This window comes from Hyperoodon ampullatus (genome assembly GCF_949752795.1).
Source record: "Hyperoodon ampullatus genome assembly, chromosome: 13".
Classification (NCBI taxonomy): domain Eukaryota; kingdom Metazoa; phylum Chordata; class Mammalia; order Artiodactyla; family Ziphiidae; genus Hyperoodon; species Hyperoodon ampullatus.
In genome coordinates this window covers 23,896,108-23,909,636 of record NC_136926.1, presented here as the reverse complement: position 1 = coordinate 23,909,636, position 13,529 = coordinate 23,896,108, and the positions used below count along the sequence as shown (strand labels likewise).

The following is a 13,529-nucleotide window of genomic DNA, read 5'->3' as shown; positions in this document are numbered from 1 at the left end:
TCTGAAACTGTTTTGCTAATTTTTGTTTACTTGTTTATTATTTATCCTCCCTCATAAGAACATAAGCTTCCAGACAGCAGGGACCTTGTCTACCCATTAACCCCTGTGTTTCAGGCACATAAGGGGAACCCAATTAATACTTGCTGAATGAATATATAATCAGCCAGGATAGAGTTCACATTCAATTAGGATTTCATCCTACAGGATTTTTTAAAAACAAAGTATCTAAAAGTATATTGTGGCTAGAAGCAGGGACCGTCTATAGTTCAGTTTCTGAAGCAGCCTATTAAAAGTGGCGTTGACCACCTCTAACAGGCAAAAAGAAAAACAGATGGTGAAACAGTAGGATTTGAATCATCACAATATTCAAATATAGTAATTCTTTATGGGTCTATCATGCATTAAACTGTGTAAAAATTTCCTTAACATATTTACATTTTGGCCTACACATCTTATTAATACCCTCCACCCATTCTGTAGTGTGTATCTGCAGAAAAGCCACACTAGCCCTCTTCACTACTTCAGTTACTTTCGTCAGTTCATCTCTTTCTTAAGATGGAGCAACCAGGGCTTCCCTGGTGGCGCAGTGGTTGAGAGTCCGCCTGCCGATGCAGGGGATACGGGTTCGTGCCCCGGTCTGGGAAGATCCCACATGCCGCGGAGCGGCTGGGCCCGTGAGCCATGGCCGCTGAGCCTGCGCGTCCGGAGCCTGTGCTCTGCAACGGGAGTGGCCACAACAGTGAGAGGCCCGCGTACCGCAAAAAAAAAAAAAAAAAAAAAAAAAAGATGGAGCAACCAGAACAAAGCCTCAAGTGCAGAAGCACCACAGCTTTGTGCAATGCCCAAAACTCTGTTGGTCTCTGGACTGGATAAGCACACTTATTTAAGACAAAGGTTCTCAACTGGTGTACCATGACAGACTCTTCACAAGAGTGCTGCAAATTTTAGTCCATGTGTAAAGTGCATTTTTCCTTCAAGTAAATATTAATGTTGTTACTGTTTGTGCGGTTTTGCTTAGGGGATAATATATACTTCTACCAGTATGAGTCAAGAAACATGGCACTATATCAGAAAAATGCCAAAGAAAGACTTTATGGGAGAATGCTGTTTTGTGAGTGCATAGAACTATTTACCTCTTTGATCTTTCTTCTATCAGTGATTTGGTGCTAAAGAGCAACCATAAAACAGTGTAACCCCATGTATACTTTCAGGCACTATGAACATTGCTGTGCCGTAGTTATACCATAATTATTGCTGACACATTTGGTGTCCTTTTAAGTCTTTTAATACCCTTAAACATGCCACCAAATTTTCTAGTAATCAAGAGTGTGCCATGAACACAGAGGTTAGGGATCACTGCTATAGGAAACAATATGTAAGAGTTCAAAATATTTTTTTCTGGGTCATAAATGATAGCTCAGAACTTATATAATAAGCTTTTGCTTTCTAACTTTATTATTACGTATATTGCCTGCATCAAAACTCATTTAACAGTTTTCTTCCCACTCTGTAATATTTTTCTGTAGATAGCCCGATTTCCTCAGCATTTCACTACCTCCAAACCATTAGTTTCAGATGAGTTTTACATGCATAAGAAAACATAATTATTGCACTAAGGAAATGACCAATTTATTAACAGTTTATCAGGAGATCTTACTTCGGGAAACCTCCCCTCAAACCTACTGAAAACAAAAGAAATTGAAACTAAACTAGAGACAAAGATAAAAACAGGTTTAGCTTGGGCATTGAGGAACTGTTACCCACCTCATGCACCAGTTTTCTTCTGCCTTGCTCAAACAGCTGTTTATAATCTTGCCAAAGAAGAAAGGATATTAAAGGCTAAAAAACACTTAACTTAGTTGTGAAGGTCACCAGTTAGGCTAAATCCATAGGTTTAGGGAAGGAAAATTGAAAGCAAGCAAAAGGGAAAGGGAAGAGGAAAGAAAGCTGGGAGGAAAATAGAGGGTAGAATGAGAAGAAAGAATGAAGGGTTTCTCCCTCCATTTGTGCCACTGCCACAGTTGTCATTTAAAGTAGCACAAGTTACTATTACGTATCCAGGACTATGAATTCACACTGGGAGATCGAAAAGAAGACAAGATTTGTCCTCAGGAATCACAATCTGGTTAGGGAGATAAAGTAATCTTTATGAATTAATTAAGAGTGTTAAATTGTGAGGTCCTGCTGGAGAAAGGAATTTAGAGAAGGGAGAAATTAGTGTGAACAAAACAGCCAAAGAGACTTTCCTGAAAGCTTTAAACATAAGTTGGTGTTGAGGATGAGTAGGATTCAATAAGCAGAGGGGAGAAATTTAGAGAGAGAAGTAAAGAGGTAAAGCTTAAAAATCTATGAAACGTCAGAAGGGAGAGAATTAAGTTAGCCATAAAAAAAAAGTTTAGCATTATGCCAAAAAGGTCAGAAATAGAAAGGACTCAGCATCATTTAAAATAAAAATAAAAGGCAGTTTTCATACAGATTCTTACTGTTAGCGTGTTAGGGAATATGCTCAGTTCTACTCAATGTTTTTTTCCCAATACCCCTAGGTAGTTTTTAAAATCTCATAATAAAGAATTGGTGACATTTATAATACAACACACTGAAAGAGCTCACTACGAGTTACTTTGTTCATATGGTAGTCTAGTGATATAATTTATGGCCTCAACTCGGGTAAACATATTTAAATATAATATACTGCCCACCTCTTTATGTGTTCTTACCTCAGGTTCCTTCGGATTTGTGTAAAGCTATGTAAGGAAAAATAAACAGCATTTAATTTCTGAAACCAGATTACTCCCCACAGAATACATTTTCTATGTGAAGAGTTCAATTTGTGCTGTATTAATTGAGTACTGAAATATATATATATATATATGTATCTTGAGATATATATTTCAAGCTAGAGATAGAATAAGCTCTTATTTTGTGAACATAGAGAGTCTTTAGAGCATTCTGTGAACCCTAATTATAAGGAAATTGATAACCAGATATCTATGATTACCGCAACTGCACTACAGTTGCAGTAATTTGTTACAGTTTAAACATTTTAAAATAACTCATATATCTAAGACTCTCAATAGTATCTTCTCATTTTCCTTCTATTCTTAACTACATATACCGTGTTATACCAGGAAGTATACAAAGCTTCAAAAAAGTCTGCAAAACTTCAAAAACAAAGAGCTTTGAGTCTGTAAATTAATGCAGAAAATGAAATTCTGATAGCCAATAGATGAAGCAGATAGTATAGCCTATATAGTTCCTCATGTATTATAATATGCCAAAGAAATATGTAGATTGTGATCTTTTATTAAAACTTCTGATAGAGTTTTTTTATTTCTTCCAAAATGCATAGGACAGACAATGAAATTCAGGGAGGATGGGGGAGAATACTGTTTTACTATTTCACTTAACAAAAGACAATGAAGCAGAGACAGAGGCTTGGTCTTTAAATGTGCACTTACTGTAAGTACTGCCATGTGTAGCTTCAAGAGAAAAGAAAACTATTGTTACTATACACTTGCACCTATATTATTATTATTTTCAATAAAGTCTAATTAAAATATGACTTTCAAATTGAAAGATCTGGGTAGGAAAAAAATACTATTCAGAAGGTCAGAGAAATGGATACTAATTATTCATCCATTCATGTGAGTCTCTATTACATACCCAAGGTTCTGCTGGGGAGGGGAGAGATGGAAAAAAAAAAAAGATAACTATCCTTAGTCTCTATAAGTTACATTCTAGTTTGGGAGGCAAAAGATATACAAAATAATTCATTATTACTAAAAGTTAATTATGCCATAAGCATCTCTAAAACAGTTTGCGTTTTGAAAGTAATCTAAAATAAAAAATTTTATGTCTGATATAAGTCTACAAAATCCCTGCCCTCCCTATATCTACATTACTATAAACAGATTCTGTTTGGAAGAATAATGGAATATATAGATACAGAGATAGAGATATAAGCAAGCCTATTAAAAACTAGGATACAAATGAGAAAATTTCAGGACCATAATTTTGTATCAAATTATTCACCTATTTCACCCAAAAGACTAAAACTTTAGTGACACTGTGTGGCTGTTTTGGTTACTGCATACAATTGATTTTAAGACTACACAGTAAAGCTCTAATTTATATTAATTATTTAATTAATAGTTCATTCATTCATTCAAAAATAGAAATGGCCTCTGATCTCAGGGAACATGCAGACCAGCAGGAGAGAACAAAAAAAGCACACAGATAGGTACATCATTACAATTCTGTTAATTGCTATGAAGTAGCAGCACTGAGTGCTTGTGACCATTAAACAGATGGACAGTCTAGGCTGGGACAGGGGTGGTGGTGGGGTTGTCAGGGAAGGCCTCCCCGAGGAAGTAAATATTTAGGCTGGGACCCGAAGGATAAATTGAAATTAGCCAGGTAAAGGGTGTGGGGTAGGGAAGAAAATTTTGCAGGCAAAAGTAACAATATGTACAAAGGTAAAAGGCACTTGGCATGTTCTCGAATCCTTGTGTGCTTGAACATGGTGAGCAATGGTGAGAGTGATGCCTTGGAAAGTATGGTCCCTAGACCAGCAGTCTCAGCATCACTTGGAATTTGTCTGAAATGAAAATTCTCACACCAGAAATTTTGGGGTGGAACCTGGCAATGTGTGTTTTAACAGGCCCTCCAGGTGATTCTAATGCAAGCTAATGTTTGAAAACTACTGCTTTAGATTATTAACTCATTTAATTCTCAAACAACCCTAAGAGGTTCGTTCTATTATTATTGTAAAGAAACTAAGTTATCAAGAGGCAGGTTATGTGCCAAGATCACACAGGTATTAAGTGGCAGAACTAGGATTCACTTCAGACTGACTTCTTCTAAACCTTGAGCTCTTAACTATATTTCACTGCCCCTCAAAGATGGGCACTCAAGAAATGTTGCTAAATGAACGGACAAAGGAGAATGAATGAGTGCTGTTCAGTGTACTGGTGAGGACCTTCTTCCCCTCTCAACCTGTCTAAATATTAAGGGCCTTCAAAGTCATTTTCTCCCAAAGATCTCCCTCATGTCCCTCACTGGATATAACCCCTCCTTTTCCATACTTCCTTTGCACATGATCAATATCTTGCCTTTGGTATGCATCACTTTCTAATGAATATTATGGTTATTTATACTTGTGATAAAGGTGATATTTTTTATAAAAATATCAAACTGATATGAAAAAATCAAAATTTAACAGCCCAACATGGCACAGGTACTGACCAATCAGAAAAGATGCCAACTTAGCCCTGGTGCTGAGTTCCTGGAAGCTCCCCCCTGGGCCAGGTGTCAACCCTTTAGTTGCTAGATTGTGGAACAGTCTAGGGACATCTCAGAAGAGACACTGGTGGGGTGAAGGGGAGGACATGGTGGGAGTCATTTGGGGTCTCAGAGAAGCAACCATTTACCACTGGATATAGAGTACTTCAACATTTTAACAACAGGTACGGCTATGCCAGTGTGCAATAGCTGATCATCAGCTGTGCATATGATTGTCATCTATCTTCTGCCATGGACTATAAGCTCTTTGTGTGCACAATCTCATATCTGTTTCATTTTTGTACCCCTCAACCCCCCAGTCAGTGTTGAATAAATCATAAGTAATAACTGTTCAATGAAAAAGGAAATATATCAGTGCAACTAAATAATCCAATGTAAGGCTTACTCACCTTAAGGTTTTTTAAAGGAATAGGAATTGAGAAGTAAAAAGAAGACAGAGATGGGGAAAGGAGGAGAAAGCAGTGGTGGAAAGTTCATTTATATATTATCTCTTCAACTAGGACTAGAGCCTCTAATTTTTACACTCTTCATAGCTGTCTTGGGCAGCAAGAAAAATCTAATGCACTTAAAATTCAAGCTTCATTTAAAAAAATTCAAGCTACAATACTAGCTATTTTGAGGGAACAGGTTATATACATGTGCCAAACATAGCTAACAAAATAACTAACATAGAATAAAAGCCGATTATTCAAGTGCATTTTTTCCTTTCATATCTGCAAACTGAATCGCCACTATTTTGAACATGTTCAATGTGCTAAATGCCAGATTCTTGTCTGCCCTTTCCCACATCCTGTGGATCTCTTCCAGTGACTTCAGAGGAAATTCTGTAGTCAAAAAGATATGAGTATGTAAAAGAGAAAAATGGGGGTTTCATTTCTAATTGATGTAAACGAGACATCAACAGGACAACAAAGACACAAAATAAAAAGAAACTGGTTCATGAATCCAAATGTAGGAACTGGTATACTGTTAAAACACAACAACAAAATAAAGGCTAAATTTTTCTTTTAAAGGGATAAAGGATGAGTCTTTGATCCTGGTGTAAATTTAAAAACATTCTTACGTATCTCTTTTCCAAAGCATCAAAACAACCTTGAATCCTGTCAAGAAATAAAGGTTTGGTATCAGTTTGGACCAGATGCAAAGCCAGAAAGAATCCCAAGTACAAAACTGATTTGTTTTTTGCTTTGAAATACATTAAATTGATAACCATTTCACCTTTCCCATTTAATCATTTTTTAGAAATTCCTATATCTTTTAATATGTTGATAGTACTTTATAAATAATACGTAAGCAATTTTGAGGTAGGAAATCACATCTTATTTTTCTTTTGGCCTCCCATAATGTTTAGGACACTGACATGCATATGATGAGCAATCAAATTTTGATTGATATTTTTCTTTCTTATATAAAGTCCATTTTCTTCAAAAACAAAACTAAATCAGTATCTTAAAATAATATTGAATAATTGTTACACATTTCTAGGAAATTAAAAAAAAAAAAGAAGATGAAAAGAAAGAAAGGAAGAAGGCAGTAGTTCTAAGGAAATGATCTTACCAAATAAAGTCTTATGGGTAATTTCAGCTATGATAAAAATAATGTTGTTCAACTTTGGTGGAATTTCAATTACTTACCACTTGATAATATGCAGTGACCCAGGACATTTTTTATCTTTTCGGATGATTTTTAAACTGAGGTCTACAAAAATAGAAACAGTCTGTTGTACTAAAATTGTCCATACTAAATAAGGGTATTTCCTTTCATGATTTTATTTATATAACTTACTTAGTTTATAGCTTATAAAACATTTTGAATCACTAAATATCTAATTTAAAAATAAATCCTATGTTGATAATTGACTTAGTTCCCATTTTTATTATAGATTAGCAGTCTTCCCTTCTACAATGTAGCACAACTGATTTGGTTGCAAAATCAATTTGTGTCACTTCTTTGCTTCTGCTGAATTCTAAGTTATCATAAGGTAGTACTAAGACCATCTCCATCAACCAATTTAAAACATACACCTCAGTCTCAAATCACTTCTCTGGTATTTCTCTCTCTCTCAATGAAAGAAAAAAAGGATGAAAAATGTTTCTATGGATTATTCTCAAATATTAATTTCCATCTGAAATTCAACTACCTTATTATAGGAAGGAAGAATAAGGAAATCACATTAAAAGTTTTGGTTTAGATCAGTCTAAAATCAATGACTGATTCATGTATGGCTTTGTATAAATCACTTCACCTTTTCATATTGTTTTCCTATCCTAAAATTGATGTTACCTCTATTGCTATTGAGAGATATGAAAATTATTCCATATTGGTATAACATTTAGAGATTGCCAAAAAGAGAGCAACTTAGAGGAGTACTGGGCATTTTTATGACATATGCTACTTTAAGTACAAACACTGAGAGGGAGATATATAACTTGCATTAAAACTGTCACAAAAAATAAAGCTATAAACAATGCTATTGCCCTCCATGCACAGGTTAGTGATTGGCACACAATAAGTGCTCAATTAATTACTCCAAACATGTCTTTTTCCAATTCTATATTCCAAACAAGAGGAGAAACTGCAACTATATGATACATATAAACATTTTCACTATTACAGATTTATATCCTATAGACCAAAAGAGGACACAAATGAGGCTGTCACAGTTGCAAATATAATGCTTTTGTGTTTATAGCACACATGCATTTTCATTGATGCTCATGTAGAGAATCAAATGTTTAAGAAAATTAAATTGGAATAAGGCCTAAGTATATCATTAAATACAGATGTGAGAAATTTAAAGTTAGATTTTGAAAAATAACATCTTACAAGGAAACTTGTAGCCCTCTATATTTATTTTCCAAATGATACTTTCCCACTTTCATGACAAATCAGCAAAATTTTCTGAATTGTTATCACAATCCATCTTTTTAAACAAATAAAAAGATTTTTGAAAAATTGAAGAGTCCTAGGTACATTCTTTTTAATAGAAGAGAAGGAAAGGAGACAGAAACAGCTTGTAATACAAGGAAATGAGATCATGAGTTTAAGGACATAAGAAATAAAAGGAAGAAAAGTAGAAAAGACAGAAAATTAAGAAAAGAACAGAGCTGATTAGAATAATAATTGTCTACATATCCATGTTAATCAACAAATGGGTTTGGCATGGGTATGCATATTTTCCACATATTTGTATATGTTAACAGAAAGAATTAAACTTCTCAATTAAAATTCCTCAAGGCCAAAGTCTACCTCAAAGAAAAAAATTAAGTTGAGACACAAAATAGTACAAATGTACACCCAAGTAGATTTCGATCTGGCTGCTGCTTTTGTAGGTACAGTTTAGAATTACTGGGCTTGTCCATACATATTTCTTTTCTCTTCATTCGGTGATTTGGTATCTAGCCAGGAACTAATGGTTCCTATAAGTAAAACCACTAAACATAGTGAAATTAAAATGGAAAATGAATTAGCAAATTGATCTTAAAGAACCCATGACTTGGAATTAGCACACTCTGTGAGAAAGTAAAGTTTTACTCCTGCCAAATAGAGGAAAAGGGCTCCACCAGCCAAAGTAACCATTTAGTTAAACTTTACCATCCAAATGGCGTTCTCCATAAGAGCTCTCTGGAAACAGGCCCCTTAGGTATGTTATACATGAGATAGAAGTAGCAAAAAGTTCCTTCACCATTATCAATGACTCATGCTCATTAGTTATTCGAGGTGGGAAAACTGTTTCCTGGGAGGGGGGGGAAATGAAAAAGATTAGTATTCTTTAATATATTCAGCCCATCATGCCATTACCACAAGTAAAATGGAAAGATTTTTCAAGACCTCAAATCTGATACCTTTACAGATAATCGAAAGGAAACTGGGCTTTGAATATTGCGTCAGATTAGATCTTCACTGGCAAGGCAAAAAGAAAGGCAGAGACAGTTATACAAGTAATTCAAGACTGATATAATTTATTTTACAATGACCCATGGATTTAGGCAAAATGGGGAGTTTTACTATGATTATATAATCTTCCCTTTCATACACTCCTCAGAACCCACTGTAATCTGTCTTCCACCCCCTCTGTTCTATACTATTCTCTCCAAACTCACCAAGTACATCCTATCATTGACCTCATCTCGGTCCTCGTACTATGTAAACTCCTCTGCAGTGCTTAACACTTTTGCCCACACTCTCCTCTCTCTCAGCTGCCATAACACTATTTTTCCCCCCACCTATCCACCATATCTATCTCAATCTCTTTTATTTTTTTTCCAGTTTTTCTGCCCTTTAAATGTTGCTCCCACCCCAGAATTCTGTCTTCAGTCTTTTCTCTTTTCATAGCTCTCTCTTCTTGGGTAATTTCATCTAGTCTCACTGCTTCAGCTACAGCCTATCCAGAGAAAATTTGAAGTCCTTATTTCTGTTCTGAGCCCTACTTCCATTTGTCTATTTTCTAAATATCTGTACCTAGACCACTTTGTAGACCCCTCAAACTCAGTTTATCTCTATCACCCTGACTGAAACCTGATCCCAAGTTTCATTCTCAGACAAATGGATCAGCATCCACTCCAATCATCCAAGCTAGAAGTACAGTCATCTTTGGCTTCTCTCTCTCCTCCATTCCCCATATCCAATCACAAAGTCCTATTAATCCTCTCTAGGAGAATTCTCAAATCTGTTTTCTCCTTTCTCTTCTCACTGCCACTGCCTTGGCTCAGGACATAGTCACTTCTCCCCTTTATTACTGTAGTTGCCTCTGACCTCGCTGCTAAGGGTTCCTTTCATTCAATCTGTCCTTCATACTGCCAACATTATTAACTTTAAAGAATACAAATCTTCTCATGACACTCCCAGTGTTCGTACAGGATAGAGTTCAAGTGTAGCGTTTGAGAACTGTCAAAATCTTATCTTTGCCTAGCTTTCCTGTCTCATCTCCCACCCCTCCCTTCTGCCCTTCCTCCCTTATCCCCTCCTATGCACCCTACTCTCTAGCCATGTGGAACTACTATTCATCTACTATTCTACTACCATGTATTTCCACATCTTTGTGCTTTGTTTAAGCAAAAGTTCTGCAGTATAAGTGACTCTCACAGATAAAGCTGAGTGCAAGAAGCCTGATACAATTGAGTACTAAAGTATGATTTCATTTATATAAAGTACAAAAGCAGGTGAAACTAATCTATGATATTAGAAGTCAGAATGGTAGATCTCTGATTACCTCATTCAAATTCAGAGGTGTTTTTTACTATACTGCACAGTTTCAACTGTTGAAGTTTTAATAATTCTGTTACTTAGAGGCAGGTACTACCCACAAATATGCATTTAGATGAAAGAGAACGCCCCAAAAGCTTTTCTATATCTGTATCTGGTTCTAGAATGTCTTCAGGACATTCTAGACATGATTTTGCAATGTAAGCTTGCTTCCTCTTTGGTACACTACATAGCGAAAATTAATTATCAGTTCATCATTTTATCAAACCATATTATATTCAGTTGTTAAAAAGATACATAAAATTATTCTTGCATGTATGATAGGAACTTTTGGGGCAAATTATTATGGATCTTAAAAGTCAGGCTAAGGAATTTATGCTTTATTCTGTAACCAGTGGAAAGACAGCAGGTTTGATTAGGAGAGTGAGTAGAATAATTGTTTTATGAATATTAAGCTATAGCAGAAGTAGGAAAGATTAACGTTGAAGGAGAATTAGGTATGTAATATGCATGTAATATGCATGTGTGTGTATGTGTATGTGTGTAAAATTTTACAGAAAATTGCTTTTGGTACCCATAGATCCTGAGAAATTAAGGTTCCTTGGGGGTAATTGGGTAATAGCTGGCATGGCATGCATGTATAATAACTTATTGAAAACATGCCAAAATTTAGAGGCAATACTTGAGTAATAACCACTTGTAAAATTAAATAACCTAAAAATATAAAGATGTTTACTTTAAATATAGAATATAAAAGGCCATTTGTAATAATGAAGATCAATGATTGGAAAAGGCCTCTAGAATTCTGTTACTTTTCTATACTCCAGGGATTTTTTTTCTTAGCTCAGTTGATCTAATACTTTAAGGGTTATCATTCACGTTTTTATAAATGTCTAACAAATGAAAATACTGTGGCTTGATAATAGAAAACACTATTATAAATTATTTTAATAAGAAATTGTGCTAATGATATAAGTAATGTTTGACAGCTCAGCTGTCAAGCTACATGACCTACAGCAAGTTACTTTACTTCTCTGAGCTTCAGTTTTCCCCTTATTTTAAGGTTTAAGTGAAATAATAATATAAAGCCCTTGGCACAGTGCCCAGCACATGGTAAGTGCTAATAAATGTTACCTTCTAGAGTTATTATTATTGTTGTTTTAAGTATTAAATAGCAAAATCATACAGTCACTTAAAATTTACTGGGAGAAGTAGCTCATGCAGTCCAAACTACAAAGATCTGTTTATATCAAAAGGTCAATTTGTTAATTTACAGTGAGAAAAATAACTGCCAAGCTGATTGCAATTCATATACCCAGCTCAGCATTTTCACCCCAGGAAGGGTTTCCTAAGTGGAAATACAATGAGATCAGGAGTTGGCTTGGTGAGTATATTGAATTTGAGCCAGAAAGATGACTGCTTTCTCTCTGCCTTAATTCTCTTTCAACTTCAATCTTCCCTGCCTCTGCTACAGCTTAATATTCCTAAAACATTATTTTACTCACTGTCCTGGTGAAACCACTGACTTTCCATTGATTACAGAATAAAGCATAAATTCCTTAGCCTGGCTTTTAGGATCCACATTAATTTGTCCCCAAAGTTCCTATTCAATTTTATTTCCTACTTCTGTCCAACATGATGACACTCCACTCCAGTAAGGATGGATTCTTTGTTATTCTCTGAAACGTGCCATGCTCATTTCTTACTCTGAGCCAAGGCATATACTAGTTTTTCCTCATGGAATTCTCTTCTCTCTCCTCTCACCTAATCCTTTTCATTAATTAAGGTCCACCTTAAGTCCTATCTCCTTCGTGAGAAATATACAAACCATTCCAGTCTATATAAAATCTCTAAATTCCTATAATTTGTATTGCTTTACTCTTTTCACATATATTTAATGCATATACTGCTTTGTATAGTGACTTACCTCCTGTAAGTCTTATTTCCCTAACCAGATTATAAACTTCTAGAATGTGAAGATTCTTTTTTTAAATTCTCTCAGAGAATAACACAGCATTACATATATATTATATAATATTAAGCTCTCAATGAATCAATGAATGATTCATTAATGAATGTCATGGGACAAGATAAACTTGCCCAGGTGAACCCAGCAAGGTTGCCTGGCCCTTGCTTCCCCAGGGCCCCAGGATCCTAGTTTCTCTAAGTGCTCTTTCCTACAGTTCTTATAATTACATCACAGTGTGCATTAGAAGTGTCCTAATTGTGTCAGGAAGTGAATGTCTAACAAAGAGCCATCTCTTTAAACATCTTTTTTTTTGTTTCTGATTTCTTTTCCTCTACAAAGTCTAAATATATAAACATGAAACAAGCACCCAGTAAGTTACTTTGTAGAAATCTATTCTAATTTCCTGAACATCCTCAGTCCATTAGCCAGTTAAAATGTAGACATACTCTGCCAGAATATTATGTGCCAATTAACTGATAAAGCTGCTGTTTAAAAAAACACCAAAGATTAAAGTCATGATTCTGAACTAACTCACTAAATAGTCATTGATTTTCTTTTAATTCTTAATAAATACCTTAGGTGCCTTGTGAATTCTGATAGAGTGAGAGAGCTGAGCAGTGGCCATTATAGCAATCTATCAAGGATTCTTTTAACAAGTCTAACCTGTAAAAAAAAAAAAAAAAAAAAAAATTAGAGACCTTGCCTAACGTAATCCTTATTGTGAATTTTCCGAAGAACTATATAATTATCATTTGATTGTATTCTTTTGAAAATTAGTTTAATCAACATTTTTTATCCCCACTACCAATTTTCTATTAAGTAAGATCTCTGGATTAGTTTTTCCAACCACCCGATAAAAATTTAAGTTGACTTACTTGTTCCCAAATACATTTGGAGGGGAAAAATAAATTGTAAATCCCCTAAAGATTCAACAGTATATTTTACTCATCCTTGTTATTCCCTCAGAGTGTAACAGTGCTCTCTATATAACAGGGGCTCAAAAATACTTCTTGAATTAACTTCATGTGTAACTGATTTTCAAAGTAAACTCAAA

General features: G+C 35.0%; 1 protein-coding gene across 1 annotated transcript in view; it reads right to left on the bottom strand.

Annotated features, from left to right (window-relative positions):
- Positions 1–13,128, bottom strand: part of HORMAD2 (HORMA domain containing 2) — a gene marked incomplete at its 3' end in the record, with an annotated part of 75,601 nt that extends 62,473 nt beyond the window's left edge. The window contains exons 1-6 of the mRNA XM_079717543.1: positions 13,050–13,128; positions 8,896–9,037; positions 6,936–6,999; positions 6,365–6,401; positions 3,459–3,479; positions 2,718–2,744 (exon numbers count right to left, since the gene is read on the bottom strand). Of these exons, the coding sequence (XP_079573669.1) occupies positions 2,718–2,744; positions 3,459–3,479; positions 6,365–6,401; positions 6,936–6,999; positions 8,896–9,037; positions 13,050–13,100 (342 nt within the window). The 5' untranslated portion in view covers positions 13,101–13,128. The remainder of the gene's footprint in view (positions 1–2,717; positions 2,745–3,458; positions 3,480–6,364; positions 6,402–6,935; positions 7,000–8,895; positions 9,038–13,049) is intronic.
- Between the last annotated feature and the right edge of the window lie 401 nt (positions 13,129–13,529).